General features: G+C 40.8%; 1 protein-coding gene across 1 annotated transcript in view; it reads right to left on the bottom strand.

Moving 5' to 3' along the window:
- The window catches only part of Syx5 (syntaxin 5), a 105805-nt gene that overhangs the window by 75639 nt on the left and 11538 nt on the right, over nt 1-18628 (bottom strand). Inside the window, exons 3-4 of the mRNA XM_071672995.1 lie at nt 16991-17547; nt 5699-5754 (exon numbers count right to left, since the gene is read on the bottom strand). Of these exons, the coding sequence (XP_071529096.1) occupies nt 5699-5754; nt 16991-17547 (613 nt within the window). The remainder of the gene's footprint in view (nt 1-5698; nt 5755-16990; nt 17548-18628) is intronic.

Below are 18628 nucleotides of genomic sequence, written 5' to 3'. Positions count from 1 at the left end.
TGACCCTCAACCCTACTGTACCTAATAACCTTGCTCTTATTCACATTTACTCTTAACTTTCTTCTTCCACACACTTTACCAAACTCAGTCACCAGCTTCTGCAGTTTCTCACATAAATCAGCCACCAGCGCTGTATCATCAGCGAACAACAACTGACTCACTTCCCAAGCTCTCTCATCCCCCACAGACTTCATACTTGCCCCTCTTTCCAGGACTCTTGCATTTACCTCCCTAACAACCCCATCCATAAACAAATTAAACAACCATGGAGACATCACACACCCCTGCCGCAAACCTACATTCACTGAGAACCAATCACTTTCCTCTCTTCCTACACGTACACATGCCTTACATCCTCGATAAAAACTTTTCACTGCTTCTAACAACTTGCCTCCCACACCATATATTCTTAATACCTTCCACAGAGCATCTCTATCAACTCTATCATATGCCTTCTCCAGATCCATAAATACTACATACAAATCCATTTGCTTTTCTAAGTATTTCTCACATACATTCTTCAAAGCAAACACCTGATCCACACATCCTCTACCACTTCTGAAACCGCACTGCTCTTCCCCAATCTGATGCTCTGTACATGCCTTCACCCTCTCAATCAATACCCTCCCATATAATTTACCAGGAATACTCAACAAACTTATACCTCTGTAATTTGAGCACTCACTCTTATCCCCTTTGCCTTTGTACAATGGCACTATGCACGCATTCCGCCAATCCTCAGGCACCTCACCATGGGTCATACATACATTAAATAACCTTACCAACCAGTCAACAATACAGTCACCCCCTTTTTTAATAAATTCCACTGCAATACCATCCAATCCAATATATATATATATTTTTTGCTTTGTCGCTGTGTCCCACGTTTGCGAGGTACCGCAAGGAAACAGACGAAAGAAATGGCCCAACCCACCCCCATACACATGTATATACATACGTCCACACACGCAAATATACATATGTATCCTCTTAGAAGGCTCAGATTGGGGTGTCTAAATGTGTGTGGATAAGATAAGAAAAAAGGAGAGATAGGTAGTATGTTTGAGGAAAGGAACCTGGATGTTTTGGCTCTGAGTGACACGAAGCTCAAGGGTAAAGGGGAAGAGTGGTTTGGGAATGTCTTGGGAGTAATGTCAGGCGTTAGTGAGAGGACAAGAGCAAGGGAAGCAGTAGCACTACTCCTGAAACAGGAGTGGTGGGAGTACGTGATAGAGTGTAAGAAAGTAAACTCTAGATTGATATGGGTAAAACTGAAAGTTGATGGAGAGAGATGGGTGATTACTGGTGCATATGCACCTGGGAAAGATCATGAGAGGCAAGTGTTTTTGGAGCAACTGAATGAGTGTGTTAGTAGTTTTGATGCATGAGACCAGGTTATATTGATGGGCGATTTGAATGCAAAGGCGAGAAATATGGCAGTTGAGGGAATAATTGGTGTACATGGGGTGTTCAGTGTTGTAAATGGAAATGGTGAGGAGCTTTTAGATTTATGTGCTGAAAAAGGACTGGTGATTGGGAATACCTGGTTTAAAAAAAGAGATATACATAAGTATACGTATGTAAGTAGGAGAGATGGCCAGAGAGCGTTATTAGATTACGTGATAATTGATAGGCACGCGAAAGAGAGACTTTTGGATGTTAATGTGCTGTGAGGTGCAACTGGAGGGATGTCTGATCATTTTCTTGTGTAAGCAAAGGTGAAGATATGTAGAGGTTTTCAGAAATGAAGAGAGAACGCTGGGGTAAAGAGTAGCGAGAGGAAGTGAGTTTGGGAAGGAGACTTGTGTTAGGAAGTACCGGGAGAGACTGAGTACAGAATGGAAAAAGGTGAGAACTAAGGACGCAAGGGGAGTGGGGGAGAAATGGGATGTATTTAGGGAAGCAGTGATGGATTGCGCAAAAGATGCTTGTGGCATGAGAAGCGTGGGAGGTGGGCAGATTAGAAAGGGTTGTCAGTGGTGGGATGAAGAAGTATGATTATTAGTGAAAGAGAAGAGAGAGGCATTTGGACGACTTTTGTAGGGAAATAATGCAAATGACTGGGAGAGGTATAAAAGAAAGAGACAGGAAGTCAAGAAAAAGGTGCAAGAGGTGAAGAAGAGGGCAAATGAGATTTAGGGGGAGAGAGTATCATTAAATTTTAGGGAGAATAAAAAGATGTTTTGGAAGGAGGTAAATTAAGTGCGTAAGACAAGGGAGCAAATGGGAACTTCAGTGAAGGGGGCTAATGGGGAGGTGATAACAAGTAGTGGTGAGGTGAGAAGGAGATGGAGTGGGTATTTTGAAGGTTTGTTGAATGTGTTTGATGACAGAGTGGCAGATATAGAGTGTTTTGGTCAAGGTGGTGTGCAAAGTGAGAGGGTTAGGGAAAATGATTCAGTAAATAGAGAAGAGGTAGTAAAAGCTTTGCGGAAGATGAAAGCCAGCAAGGCGGTGGGTTTGGATGGTATTGCAGTAGAATTTATCAAAAAAAGGGGGTGACTGTATTGTTGACTGGTTGGTAAGGTTATTTAATGTAATTATGTCTCATGGTGAGGTGCCTGAGGATTGGCGGTATGCTTGCATAGTGCCATTGTACAAAGGCAAAGGGGATAAAAGTGAGTGCTCAAATTACAGAGGTATAAGTTTGTTGAGTATTCCTGGGAAATTGTATGGGAGGATGTTGATTGAGAGGGTGAGGGCATGTACAGAGCATCAGATTGGGGAAGAGCAGTGTGGTTTCAGAAGTGGTAGAAAATGTGTGGATCAGGTGTTTGCTTCAAAGAATGTATGCGAGAAGTACTTAGAAAAGCAAATGGATTTGTATGTAGCATTTATGGATGTGGAGAAGGCATATAATACAGTTGATAGAGATGCTCTGTGGAAGGTATTAAGAATATATGGTGTGGGAGGCAAGTTGTTAGAAGCAGTGAAAAGGTTTTATCGAGAATGAAAGGCATGTGTACATGTAGGAAGAGAGGAAAGTGATTGGTACTCAGTGAATGTAGGTTTGCGGCAAGGGTGTGTGATGTCTCCTTGGTTGTTTAATTTGTTTATGGATGGTGTTGTCAGGGAGGTGAATGCAAGAGTTTTGGAAAGAGGGGCAAGTATGCAGTCTGTTGTGGATGAGAGAGCTTGGGAAGCGAGTCAGTTGTTGTTCGCTGATGATACAGCGCTGGTGGCTGATTCGTGTGAGACATTGCAGAAGCTGGTGACTGAGTTTGGTAAGTGTGTGAAAGAAGAAAGCTGAGAGTAAATGTGAATAAGAGAAAGGTTATTAGGTACAGTATGGTTGAGGGACAAGTCAACTGGGAGGTAAGTTTGAATGGAGAAAAACTGGAGGAAGTGAAGTGTTTTAGATATCTGGGAGTGGATTTGGCAGCGGATAGAACCATAGAAGTGGAAGTGAATCATAGGGTGGGGGAGGGGGCGAAAGTTCTGGGAGCGTTGAAAAATGTGTGGAAGTCGAGAACATTATCTCGGAAAGCAAATATGGGTATGTTTGAAGGAATAGTGGTTCCAACAATGTTATATGGTTGCGAGGTGTGGGCTATGGATAGGGTTGTGCGGAGGAGGGTGGATATGCTGAAAATGAGATGTTTGTAGACAATATGTGGTGTGAGATGGTTTGATTGAGTAAGTAATAATAGGGTAAGAGAGATGTGAGGTAATAAAACGACTGTGGTTGAGAAAGCAGAAGAGGGTGTTTTGAAATGGTTTGGTCACATGGAGAGAATGAGTAAGGAAAGATCGACCAAGAGGATATATGTGTAGAAGTGGAGGGAACGAGGAGAAGTGGGAGACCAAATTGGAGGTGGAAGGATGGAGTGAAAAAGATTTTGAGTGATCGGGGCCTAAACATGCAGGAGCATGAAATAGAGTGAATTGGAACGATGTGGTATACCGGGGACGACGTGCTGTCAATGGATTGAACCAGGGTATGTGAAGCGTCTGGGGTAAACCATGGAAAGTTCTGTGGGGCCTAGATGTGGAAAGGGAGCTGTGGTTTTGGTCCATTATTACATGAAAGCTAGAGACTGAGTGTGAACAAATGTGGCCTTTGTTGTCTTTTCCTAGTGCTACCTCACGCACATTTGGGGGGAGGGGGTTGTTATTTCGTGTGTGGCAGGGTGGCGATGGGAATGAATAAAGGGAGACAGTATGTATTATGTACATGTGTATATATGTATATGTCTGTGTGTGTATATACATGTATACGCTGAGATGTATAGGTATGTATATTTGCGTGTGTGGACATGTATAGGTATGTATATTTGCGTGTGTGGACATGTATATACATGTGTATGTGGGTGGGTTGGGCCATTTCTTTCGTCTGTTTCCTTGCGCTACTTCGCAAACGTGGGAGACAGCGACAAAGCAAAATAAATAAATATAAATATACATGCAAATGGATTGAACCATGGCATGTGAAGCGCCTGGGGTAAACCAGGGAAAGTTCTGTGGGGCCTGGATGTGGAAAAGGAGCTGGGGTTTCGGTGCATTATTTCATGACAGCTAGAGACTGAGTGTGAACGAATGTGGCCTTTGTTGTTTTTTCCTAGCGCTACCTCACGCAAATGAGGGGGGAAGGGGTTGTTATTTCTTGTGTGGCGGGGTGGCGATGGAAATAAATAAAGGCAGATAGTATGAATTATGTACATGTGTATATATGTATATGTCTATGTGTGTATATATATGTATAATTGAGATGTATAGGTATGTATATGTGCGTGTATGGACGTGTATGTATATACATGTGTATGTGGGTGTGTTGGGCCAATTCTTTTGTCTGTTTCCTTGCGCTACCTCGCTAGCGTGGGAGACAACGACAAAGCAAATTCATGTAGATTTACGAGCCAATTGTATTAGGGCACAATTTAACAGATAAAGGTAAAGCATACAGTAAATATACTTGTGTTGACAGTGAATGGATTTGCTAATAAAAAGACCCATAAGATTCTGAGAAATATACACATATGTAGAATACTGAAATCCACATATCAAAAATCCATAAAATCCCAAACTCCATGGTCCAGCACACTCAAGATTACCACCACCTTGAAATATGAATTTCCATTTTTAAATTTCTGTGATCTTTTATCATGTCCTTTATACAGTATACACTTACTACAAATATCAAATTTACATTTGGTATACAAAACACACTTAAGGTTAAATGTTTAGACCATAATCTGAGGCCTGTGGACATTCTGAGCCCCTAACATTCCAAAATCAAAGCAATGCCTGGTTCCCAAGAATATGGATCTTCAATATTCCAACTACATGATGTATATCTGAATCAAGCTAGAAAAAACTTCTGCACATTGGTCTCCTCTTTTGATGGAACATATAGAAATGAATGGTGATGAATGGTTAAAAGAAAGTACAAGGCCTTAAAAGCTATAATTTGAGAAGACAATGACAAGGGGAGAGATGATATCCAAGCTTTAAATTCCCAAATGGTCACAATGTTGTCAATAAACCAGTTCTTTGTAAATACAACCAGAGGCCACAGGGAAAGTGCAGGAAATGATGTAAGGTAAAATTCCTTCTGCAAAAGGAGCATACTTGAGAAACAAAATAAGTAAGGGATACATCAAGCAGACAGCAGCAGTGAATTCAAGTCTGTAAGGCAGAAATGTAAGGTTAAAAGAGGAGGAAATGATGAGCAACAATACTGAAAATCTTCATTACTTACAATGTGTTAATTTCTCTAACTTGGCATAGGTACTTGAGATATTTCTTCCTATCAACCTGAAATGAAAGTAAGCAATGTAAGAGGTACAATAAAACCTATAAGCACCAGGAGCATTCTGATAACTAATGGTTTATCTTATTCCTATGGGATTACCTTTTCAATTATTCTATGGCAGTGAAAACTTTTTCAGATGACTTTTGCCAGAACATTTAGCCCTTATTCACATCTAAAAACACAGTCAGTTGTGTAGTTCTGTGTGGATAATCAACAATCTGTAAATAACTGCAAATCAAGGAAAGGGAGTCCTGTGCTTAATGGGCCCCATATGTCAGATTTTTTTTGTTAACCATGTTACCTATAAATTTCTGTGCAGTCCATATTTCCAGCCTTAACATGCTCATCCAATACAATACTGCTATATTAAGGTAATTCTTAATAGGATTAAGGAAAAATTGGTAACATATCTTCAGTACAACTCAGTTTGCATTAGATTATGGATAAAAGGTAGTGAGATACAGGAATAAAAAGGGCAATGCATGGACACAAGAGATCAGAAATGCTGAGGAAGAGAAGGCATATGCTGGATTTGGTTAATAGGAATGTACCAATGGAAATTCAAAAAAGGAAGACTACAAAATATGTAAGTGGAATGCTAAGATTATATGGGAAAGCAAAGAAAGAGCAGATGAAGATTTTGAAAGAAAGTTATGTGAAAAATTTCAGGATGATCAGAAACTACTGGAAGGAGGTGAAAAAGGAAAGAGGTGGATGTAAGAGTGGAAATGGTAATGTGGGAAGTAAGTAAAGGGAATTGCTGAATCAAAAGAAGGAGAAAGGAAAATGGAAAGAATATTTTGAAGAACTGATGATGTGGGGAAAAGGGGAGACAGCAGCTTGTTACATGCATGGTTATGGAGGAGGGAAGAAGAGGATACAAGAGCAGGGGCCTATAGCAAATGGGAGGTAAGAACAGCAATAATGAGGCTGAAGGTAGGAAAAGCATCTGGAGTGAATGGGATTACAGCTGAAATACTGAAGTATGGAGGAGAAAGTGTGATAGAGTGGATGCATATGTAATCTATCATGGAAACAGAAGGCTGTGCCTGAGGATTGGATGAAAGCTATTACTGTTTCTTTATTCAAAGGAAAAGGTGCTAAGGATGTAGGCAGCAATTACAGAGGAATAAATCTGTGTATGCAAGAATATGACCCAACAGAGAGATGGGAGTGACTGAAAGCAAAATAAGTGAAGAGCAAGGGGGTTTTATGAGGTAAGGGATGCATGGATCAGATTTTTGTAATAAAGATGACAATAGAAAAGTATTTAGCAAAAGGTAAGAAGTTGTATGCAGCTTTTATGGATCTGGAGAAAGCCTATGCCAGAGCAGAGTGGAATGCTTTGTGGGATGTGTTAAGGATATATAATTTAGGGGGACAACTGCTGGATGGTGTAAAAGCCTTCTTCAGAGGAGCAAATGCACTTGTAAGACTGGATGAAAAGTCGAGCGAAAGTTATGGGGTACATATAAATGTGAGGCAGGGCTGTGTGATGTCACTGTGGCTTTTTAATATATCTATATTCTTATATCTATTATACTTTGTTGCTGTCTCCCACGTCAGTGAGGTAGCGCAAGGAAACAGATGATAGAATGGCCCAACTCATTAACATACGCATGTATATACATACACGTCCATACACAGCACATATACATACCTATACATCTCAACATATACACATATGTATACACACACAGACATATTCATATATACACATGTACATAATTCATAGTCTGCCCTTATTCATTCCCGTCACCACCCAGCCACACATGAAATGACAACCCCCTCCTCCCGCATGTGCAAGAGGTAGCGCTAGGAAAAGACATCAAAGGCCACATTCATTCACACTCAGTCTCTAGCTGTCATGTATAATGCACCGAAACCACAGCTCCCTTTCCACATCCAGGGCCCCACAAAAATTTCCATGGTTTATTCCAGATGCTTCACATGCCCTGGTTCAATCCACTGACAGGACGTTGACCCTGGTATACCACATCGTTCCAATTCACTCTATTCCTTGGATGCCTTTCACCCTCTTGCATATTCAGGCCCTGATCACTCAAAATCTTTTTCACTCCATCTTTCCACCTCCAATTTGGTCTCCCACTTCTCCTCGTTCCCTCCACCTCTAACACATATATCCTCTTGGTCAATCTTTCCTCACTCATTCTCTCCATTTGACCAAACCATTTCAAAACACCCTCTTCTGCTCTCTGAACCACACTCTTTTTATTACCACACATCTCTCTTACCCTATTATTACTTACTCAATCAAACCACCTCGCACCACATATTGTCCTCAAACATCTCATTTCCAGCACATCCACCCTCCTCCACACCACTCTATCTATAGTCCACGCCTTGCAACCATATAACATTGTTGGAACCACTATTCCTTCAAACATACCCATTTTTGCTTTCCGAGATAATGTTCTCGACTTTCACACATTCTTCAACGCTTCCAGAACTTTCACCCCCCCTTCCCACCCTATGATTCACTTCCACTTCCATAGTTCCCTCCACTGCCAGATCCACTCCCAGATATCTAAAACACTTCACTTCCTCCAGCTTTTCTCCATTCAAACTTACCTCCCAACTGACTTATCCCTCATCCCTGCTGTACCTAATAACCTTGTTCCTATTAACATTTACTCTCAGCTTTCATCTTTCACACACTTTACCAAACTCAGTCACCAGCTTCTGCAGTTTCTCGCCCGAATCAGCCACCAGCACTGTATCATCAGCGAACAACAACTGACTCACTTCCCAAGCTCTCTCATCCACAACAGACTGCATACTTGCTCCTCTTTCCAAAACTCTTGCATTCACCTCCCTAACAACCCCATCCATAAACAAATTAAACGACCATGAAGACATCACACATCCCTGCCACAAACCAACATTCACTGAGAACCAATCCCTTTCCTCTCTTCCTACACGTACACATGCCTTACATCCTTGATTAAAAACTTTTCAGTGCTTCTAACAACTTGTCTCCCACACCATATATTCTTAATACCTCCCACACAGCATCTCTATCAACTCTATCATATGCCTTCTCCAGATCCATAATTGCTACATACAAATCCATTTGCTTTTCTAAGTATTTCTCACATACATTCTTCAAAGCAAACACCTGATCCACACATCCTCTACCACTTCTGAAACCACACTGCTCTTCCCCGAATCTGATGCTCTGTACATGCCTTCACCCTCTCAATCAATACCCTCCCATATAATTTCCCAGGAATACTCAGCAAACTTATACCTCTGTAATTTGAGCACTCACTTTTATCCCATTTGCCTTTGTACAATGGCACTATGCAAGCATTCCGCCATTCCTCAGGCACCTCACCATGAGGCATAAATACATTAAATTACCTCACCAACCAGTCAACAATACAGTCACCTCCTTTTTTAATAAATTCCACTGCAATACCATCCAAACCTGTTGCCTTGCTGGCTTTCATCTTCCACAAAGCTTTTACTACCTCTTCTCTGTTTACCAAATCATTTTCCCTAACCCTCTCACTTTGCACACCACCTCGACCAAAACACCCTATATCTGCCACTCTATCATCAAACACATTCAACAAACCTTCAAAATACTCACTCCATCTCCTTCTCACATCACCACTACTTGTTATCACCTCCCTATTTGCGCCCTTCACTGAAGTTCCCATTTGCTCCCTTGTCTTACGCACTTTATCTACCTCCTTCCAGAACATCTTTTTATTCTCTCTAAAATTTAATGATACTCTCTCACCCCAACTCTCATTTGCCCTCTTTTTCACCTCTTGCACCTTTCTCTTGACCTCCTGCCTCTTTCTTTTATACATCTCCCACTCAGTTGCATTTTTTCCCTGCAAAAATCGTCCAAATGCCTCTCTCTTCTCTTTCACTAATAATCTTACTTCTTCATCCCACCACTCACTACCCTTTCCAATCAACCCACCTCCCACTCTTCTCATGCCACAAGCATCTTTTGCGCAATCCATCACTGCTTCCCTAAATACATCCCATTCCTCCCCCACTCCCCTTACTTCCATTGTTCTCACCTTTTTCCATTCTGTAAAGCTGAAAGTTGATGGAGAGAGATGGGTGATTATTGGTGCATATGCACCTGGGCATGAGAAGAAAGATCATGAGAGGCAAGTGTTTTGGGAGCAGCTGAATGAGTGTGTTAGTGGTTTTGATGCACGAGACCGGGTTATAGTGATGCGTGATTTGAATGCAAAGGTGAGTAATGTGGCAGTTGAGGGAATAATTGCTATACATGGGGTTTTCAGTGTTGTAAATGGAAATGGTGAAGAGCTTGTAGATTTATGTGCTGAAAAAGGACTGGTGATTGGGAATACCTGGTTTAAAAAGCGAGATATACATTAGTATACGTATGTAAGTAGGAGAGACGGCCAGAGAGCGTTATTGGATTACGTGTTAATTGACAGGCGCACAAAAGAGAGACTTTTGGATGTTAATGTGCTGAGAGGTGCAACTGGAGGGATGTCTGATCATTATCTTGTGGAGGCTAAGGTGAAGATTTGTATGGGTTTTCAGAAAAGAAGAGTGAATGTTGGGGTGAAGAGGGTGGTGAGAGTAAGTGAGCTTGGGAAGGAGACTTGTGTGAGGAAGTACCAGGAGAGACTGAGTACAGAATGAATACGTACTTGCGTATATATGTATATGTCTGTGTATGTACATGTATGTATAAGTTGAAGTGCATAGGTATGTTTGTGTGGGTGTTTATGTATATACATGCAGATATGGGTGGGTTTGGGACATTCTTTTGTCTGTTTCCTTGTGCTACCTTGTTCACACAAGAGACAGTGACTAAGTATAATAAAAAAAGAAAAAATGTAGTTCTCATACATATTCGCCATTTCCCACATTTGTGAGGTAGCGTTAAGAATAGAGGAGTGAGTCTTTGAGGGAATATCCTTACTTGGCCCCCTTCTATCTATATATAAAAAATTGACACATTTTCTCAAAACTAACATCTAAGACTTGCACTAGTCACACATAGCACCTCATGCGGTATGGGAAGAGGGTATGAGAAGCAGTAAAGAGATTTCATTGAGGGAGTAAGTCATATGTGCAAGTAGGATGGGAGGAAGGTGAGTGGTTCCAGGTGAAGGTGTGTCTGTATCAAGAGTGAGTCATGTCACAATGGCTGTTTAATGTTTATGGACAGGGTAGTGAGGGAAGTAGATGCAAGAGTCTTGGGCAAAGGGGTTGCTCTACAGTAAGCTGGGAGTTTGGGCAGGGCAGGGCTGGGAAGTGAGTCAACTGCTATTCACAGGTAATATGTGTTTGATGACAGACAAGTATAAAAAGGAGAAGCTTGTGTCTGAATTTGGAAGAGTGTATGAGTGGGAACTTGGATTTAATGTGAATAAAAGTAAGGTTTTTTATCCCTGGGGATGGGGAGAAAGAATACTTCCTACGCATTCCTCACGTGTCGTAGAAGGCGACTAAAGGGGATGGGAACGGGGGGGCTAGAAACCCTCCCCTCCTTGTATTTTAACTTTCTAAACGGGGAAACAGAAGGAGTCATGCGGGGAGTGCTCATCCTCCTTGAAGGCTCAGATTGGGGTGTCTAAATGTGTGTGGATGTAACCAAGATGAGAAAAAAGGAGAGATAAGTAGTATGTATGAGGAAAGGAACCTGGATGTTTTGGCTCTGAGTGAAACGAAGCTCAAGGGTAAAGGGGAAGAGTGGTTTGGGAATGTCTTGGGAGTAAAGTCAGGGGTTAGTGAGAGGACAAGAGCAAGGGAAGCAGTAGCACTACTCCTGAAACAGGAGTGGTGGGAGTATGTGATAGAGTATAAGAAAGTAAACTCTAGATTGATATGGGTAAAACTGAAAGTTGATGGAGAGAGATGGGTGATTATTGGTGCATATGCACCTGGGCATGAGAAGAAAGATCATGAGAGGCAAGTGTTTTGGGAGTAGCCGAGTGACTGTGTTAGTAGTTTTGATGCATGAGACCGAGTTATAGTGATGGGTGATTTGTATGCAAAGGTGAGTAATGTGGCAGTTGAGGAAATAACTGGTGTACATGGGGTGTTCAGTGTTGTAAATGGAAATGGTGAAGAGCTTGTAGTTTTGTGCTGAAAAAGGACTAGTGATTGGGAATACCTGGTTTGAAAAGAGAGATATACATAAGTATACGTATGTTTGAGGAGAGATGGCGGGAGAGCGTTATTGGATTACATGTTAATTGATAGGCGCGCGAAAGAGAGACTTTTGGGTGTTATTGTGCTGAGAGGTGCAACTGGAGGGATGTCTGATCACTATCTTGTGGAGGCGAAGGTGAAGATTTGTAGAGGTTTTCAGAAAAAGAAGAGAGAATGTTGGGGTGAAGAGAGTGGTGAGAGTAAGTGAGCTTGGGAAGGAGACTTATGTGAGGAAGTACCAGGAGAGACTGAGTACAGAATGGAAAAAGGTGAGAACAAAGGACGTAAGGGGAGTAGGGGAGGAATGGGAAGCATTTGGGGAAGCAGATGGCTTGTGCAAAAGATGCTTGTGGCATGAGAAGTGTGGGAGGTGGGCAGATTAGAAAGGGTAGTGAGTGATGGGATGAAGAAGTAAGATTATTAGTGAAAGAGAAGAGAGAGGCACTTGGACAATTTTTGCTGGGAATTAATGCAAATGACTGCTGGGAGATGTATAAAAGAAAGAGGCAGGAGGTCAAGAGAAAGGTGCAAGAGGCGAAAAAGAGGGCAAATGAGAGTTGGGGTGAGAGAGTATCATTAAATTTTAGGGAGAATAAAAAGATGATTTGGTAGGAGGTAAATAAACTGCATAAGACAAGGGAACAAATGGGAACATCAATAAAGGGGGCTCATAGGGAGGTGATAACAAGTGGTGGTGATGTGAGAAGGAGATGGAGTGAGTTTTTTGAAGGTCTGTTGAATGTGTTTGATGATAGAGTGGCAGATATAGGGTGTTTTGGTCGAGGTGGTGTGCAAAGTGAGAGGGATAGGGAGAATGATTTGGTAAACAGAGAAGAGGTAGTAAAACCTTTGTGAAAGATGAAAGCAGGCAAAGCAGCGGGTTTGGATGGTATTGCAGTGGAATTTATCAAAAAAGGGGGTGACTGTATTATTGACTGGTTGGTAAGGTTATCTAATGCATGTATCACTCATGGTGAGGTGCCTGAGGAATGGCGGAATGTTTGCATAGTGCCATTGTACAAAGGCAAAGGGGATAAGAGTGAGTGCTCAAATTACAGAGGTATAAGTTTGTTGAGTATTCCTGGGAAATTATATGTGAGGGTATTGATTGAGAGGGTAAAGACATGTACTGAGCATCAGATTGAGGAAGAGCAGTGTGGTTTCAGAAGTGGTAGTGGAGGTGTGGATCAGGTGTTTGCTCTGAAGAATGTATGAGTAATACTTAGAAAAGCAAATGGATCTGTACGTAGCATTTACGGATCTGGAGAAGGCATATGACAGAGTTGAAAGAGATGCTCTGTGGAAGGCATTAAGAATATATGGTGTGGGAGGCAAGTTGTTAGAAGCAGTGAAAAGTTTTTATTGTGGATGTAAGGCATGTGTACTTATAGGAAGAGAGGAAAGTGATTGGTTCTCAGTGAATGTAGGTTTGCGGCAGGGGTGTGTGATGTCTCCCTGGTTGTCTAATTTGTTTATGGATGGGGTTGTTAGGGAGGTGAATGCAAGAGTTTTGGAAAGAGGGGCAAGTATGCAGACTGCTGTTTATGAGAGAGCTTGGGAAGTGAGTCAGTTGTTGTTTGCTGATGATACAGCGCTGGTGGCTGATTCAGGTGAGAAACTGCAGAAGCTGGTGACTGAGTTTGGTAAAGTGTGTGAAAGAAGAAAGCTGAGAGTAAATGTGAATAAGAGCAAGGTTATTAGGTACAGTATGGTTGAGGGATAAGTCAATTGGGAGGTAAGTTTGAATGGAGAAAAACTGGAGGAAGTGAAGTGTTTTGAATATCTGGGAGTGGATTTGGCAGTGGATGGATCCATGGAAGCGGAAGTGAATCACAGGGTGGGGGAGGGGGCGAAAGTACTGGGATAGTTGAAAAATGTGTGGAAGTCGAGAACGTTATCTTCGAAAGCAAAAATGGGTATATTTGAAGGAATGGTGGTTTCAACAATGTTATATGGTTGCGAGGTGTGGGCTATAGATAGAGTTGTGCGGAGGAGGGTGGATGTGCTGGAAATGAGATGTTTGAGGACAATATGTGGTGGGAGGTGGTTTGATCGAGTAAGTAATGAAAGGGTAAGAGAGATTTGTGGTAATAAATAGTGTGGTTGAGAGAGCAGAAGAGGGTGTTTTGAAATGGTTTGGTCACATGGAGAGAATGAGTGAGGAAAGACTGACAAAGAGGAATAAAGAAAAAAGAGGTGGAGGGAACGAGAAGTGGGAGACCAAACTAGAGGTGGACGGATGGAGTGAAAAAGATTTTGAGTGATCAAGGCCTGAACATGCAGGAGGGTGAAAGGCGTGCAAGGACTAGAGTGAATTGGAACGATGTGGTATACTGGGATCACTGTGCTGTCAATGGATTGAACCAGGGCATGTGAAGTGTCTGGGGTAAACCATGGAAAGTTTTGTAGGGCCTAGATGTGGAAAGGAAGCTGTGGTTTCAGTGCATTATACATGACAGCTAGAAACTGAGTGTGAACGAATGTGGCCTTTGTTGTCTTCTCCTAGCACTACCTCGCACACATGCGGGGGGAGGGGGTTGTTCTTTCATGTGTGGCGGAGTGGCTATGGGAATGAATAAGGGCAAACAGTATGAATTATGTATATGTGTATATATGTATATGTCTGTGTGTGTATATATATGTATACATTGAGATGTATAGGTATGCATATGTGCGTGTGCCGATGTGTATGTATATACATGTGTATTGTATGTGGGTGGGTTGGGCCATTCTTTCATGTGTTTCCTTGTGCTTCCTCACTAACGCAGGAAACAGCGACAAAGTACAATAATTAAATAATAATAATAAAAAGTAAGGTTACAAGGTTCAGCAAGACAAAGGAGAGAACATGAAAGATATGGAGTGAGCATGGCAGCAGCTGGAACGATGGGAGCTTTAGTGTACCAAAGGGTGGGTGAAGAAACATGCATGTGCATGAACCCTACATGCTACAGAATAGAAGGGGTGGATGTGTTGGAAATGAAATGCTTGAGGACAATTTGTGACTTGAGGATTGATCATGTACGGAATGGTAGGTAGATTTCAGCCATTACCAGTAATTTTGTCCCTCTACAAAATCAAAATGGGCTCAGAAAGATTTCTGAACACTTTCTTACACCAAAATTTCACCCTCCTTGTGGGGTGATACTAGAATACAGCAATATTGAATTAGAGAAAGAATTTGTGACTTGAATATCATAAATGGTGTTTTTTTTCCTTTATCATGAAAGTCTGCAGGATCCAGCCTGCCATCCTTTTGTTTTGTTGTGTTCATTGAAGGCTAGGTCACTAACTATCATTACTGCAAAGCCTTTCACATTATTCAACTGGTTTATGATAGTGCCAGTGTCTGTTCAGTATTCTGTATTTTTTGAATTCTTCAATATCCCCATATGATGAGATGATTTGAAACTTAACTCCATTGAAAAGCACATTGTTCTCAGTTTCCCAGTTAAAGAGTTTACTGATGTCTTTGTGGCCTTTCACCATACTCTATTAATGTGATTTTGTACTTCTTATATCATTTGCAAAGGGTAACATGAAACTGCGGCTTGTTCTTAATGAACAGAGGAGATGTTTTTGACATCAACTTGATCAGAGAGGCACCAGGTGCAATGTCATAATTTTTTGCTTGCAATTAAAGAAAAAATTTGTGGTGGTTAAAGGAAAAGACGGTATGACGTGACAGAAGAGGTGAATGCGAGAAAACTTGGGAAAGAGGTTAGTGGGATAAGATAAATGATACAAGAAGAAGTGGAAAAGGAGCAAAAAGTATTAAGGGAAATGCCACTGGAACTTGTGGGTTAAGTGTGTGACAAGAAGTTGGGCTATGTCATCATAAGAAATGGTAGTGAGTAATGGAAAGACAGCATGAAAATGCTTGAGAAAACTGAAGTGTACAGACAGAATGTGTAAGGAAAGAGTGAAGTGATCAAGAAGAGTATTGGAGAAAGCAATAAAGGTAAAGAGTTAAAAATAGAGCAAAAGAAAGATGGGCGAGACACTAATAACAAACTTCAGAGAGAATGAGAGAACAAGAAAATGTTTGGAAAGAAGTAAGTATTGTGAGAACAAGACAAATGGGTTATACAGTGAGGACAGCTGATGGAAGGATGTTATCAGGGAAAGAAGGGGTGAGAGAGACCAATGAATCTGTAAAGTAAGATGGAGGCAGATGTGGTGTGTGAAGCACAAGAAACATACCAAGTGATGCAAAGAAAAGAAAGAAATGTGGAAGAGCTACAGAAATGGATATGATTGCAAATGAGTTTTTTGACAATGAGTAAGAATGCCCATGATTGGGTATTTGGCTGTTTAACATATTCATGGCAAAAGAAGAGATGCCCAAGGACTGGCACAATTCATGAATAATATCGCTCTATAAAAGCAAGAGAAAGAAAAGTAAATGTTCCAATTACAGAGGTGTATGTTGAGTATACTTGGAAAGGTGTATGGGAGAGTAGTAACTGACAGGGTGGTAACCAGCACAAAGCATCTAACTGGAAAGGAGCAATGTGGTTTTAGATGAGGTGAGGGAATGTGGATCAAGTGTCTGCTTTGATGAATTTGCGACAAATAATGAAAGACAGTGATTTACATGGATTCTATGAATCTTAAGCATACAATGATACTGAGAGAAAGGTCCTACTGCATTTAGGATGGTTACTAAATGATTTCAGGAGGCATGTGTACAAGCAGGAAGGATTAGGGTAAACGAAAAGTTTGTTAAAAAAGATATGAAGTACAATTTTAGCACTGGTATCAGAATACGGGATGAATGGAATAAACTAAAAGGTGAAAAATTATGAAAGCTGACATTATACAAAAGCTTAAATATCATTTGAAAGTTAAAATTCAAGTTCAAGAGATGGAACCTTACCAGTTTAGAACTTCCTGTCAGAACTGCATAAGCAGGTTTTCACAAAGAAGTAATAATGAGAATGTACTACATCTAAATTTGTTTACATGATCACTACTCAATCATTCTTCTTAAATCAATGCTAAAACTATAATTTCTACTGACTATTAATAATACAATCTGTAAATCACATCACTCACTTGGATCTCTGCATGAAATCCTTATACTGACGTAGATCTCTTGGTCGCTTGCCCTCACTGTGAGGTAAGACACCATTTGAATAACTTCCTTGCTGTGAGCGCACAATCCGTGCAAACTCTTGGGTACGGTCTCGGGAAGCCATGTCAAAATCGTCTATGCTAGATATGTAGGATCCTCCACTTGACCAATCTGAGGCACTTCTATTCCAATGTCCAACAGAACTGTGTGTTCTTCCTTCAATTGGAGTGTCAGTTTTACTTACTGCATCAGTGTTCTGTTTAGCACCAAAATCACTCCACTGATCTGTACTACAGGAAACTTCTCTACCACTACACTGCTTGCTGACTGTCCCATAAACTGTCCCGCTAGAGCATGTATTACTATAACCCTGAGGTGGATGAAGATATGGCTGAGCAGGATGTGTTGACCAGGGATGTCCAGCATAAGCTGATGCTACTTGCCCAGTACCATCAGGGCTCACTGTGTCTGTCTTCTTGTAGTAGGCTTGGCCAGAAGGTGAACCCCACTGAAGACTAGTATTTACAGCATTCAAAACCTATACAACAGAAAACAATCTTAATAATCACTGGACTAGGACAATTTGAGTATTAGAAAGAGACAGCTGGTGGTATGAAAAGGAATCTATGACAAAAAAGAAAGAATTACAAACTTAGATTTGAGAAAAAGAATACAATACCTGACTATATGTTTAATGATTATGTTAACCACTATTATGAGAACAAATATATCATAAAAATCATGCAATCTGTTATTAATAATATGCCAGGAAGTGACTTCTACATGTTCAAGACTCCCATTCAGGTCCAGTTAGTATTTAAAAATCTACAATTAATCATTAATCAGACATTTCAGGGAGCTTGTCACTCTCTCACATGTAAAGAAAAAAAAAGTGAGAATACTACTGATATTAGTAACAAAATAGATGTTATATCCCAGATTGTAATAAAACAGCTTCATCAAATTCAATATTCTGCATTCTTATGTTTTCCACCGAGAAATGACATTCCAATAATCATCTAAACAGTGATGTTCCTTGAGGAATGGATTTTGAGTCAGACTTTTTCTCAAGCCTAAATAATGTTGGTGAATGGTATCACAACTTTGCTTTCTATAAATCTGAATGAAACAGAAATTCTCAAGCTAGACACAGAGCCTGTAACTGGTTAACAATAGGTAAAAGGATATGTAATGACATCACCTTGTACAGATTCCCTCCCAAAACTGTAAATTACACTGCACATACAGGATAACATATCCTAGAAAATCCAACCAGTAAATCTAGTTATCTATAATGATATCAGTTTTAATTCCATTGCTCATGGAACTATTTCAAGCTGTCAATCAATGTCTACAGTTTCTAGAAGCATGAAACTGGCTGGGTCACTGTTGCTGACTGCCAAACGGTTAACTTAGCCTCATACCAGGACTAAGGTAAGCTGAAGCTGTTACTAATTCAATTCATTATCATCACGAGCATTCATGTTTTGCAAGATGTGCCTAAAGAGACTGCTGACTAGATGCCATTATTTTGCATAATAAAAAAAATTCTTCTCCTATCTGTGGCTAATAGTTGATAACAGCTGATGAGAATACACCAGAGCCTAAACAGAAAATGA

The sequence above is a fragment of the Panulirus ornatus genome, chromosome 18 (assembly GCF_036320965.1).
Source record: "Panulirus ornatus isolate Po-2019 chromosome 18, ASM3632096v1, whole genome shotgun sequence".
NCBI classification, from domain to species: domain Eukaryota; kingdom Metazoa; phylum Arthropoda; class Malacostraca; order Decapoda; family Palinuridae; genus Panulirus; species Panulirus ornatus.
This window is presented reverse-complemented; position numbering and strand designations above follow the sequence as displayed.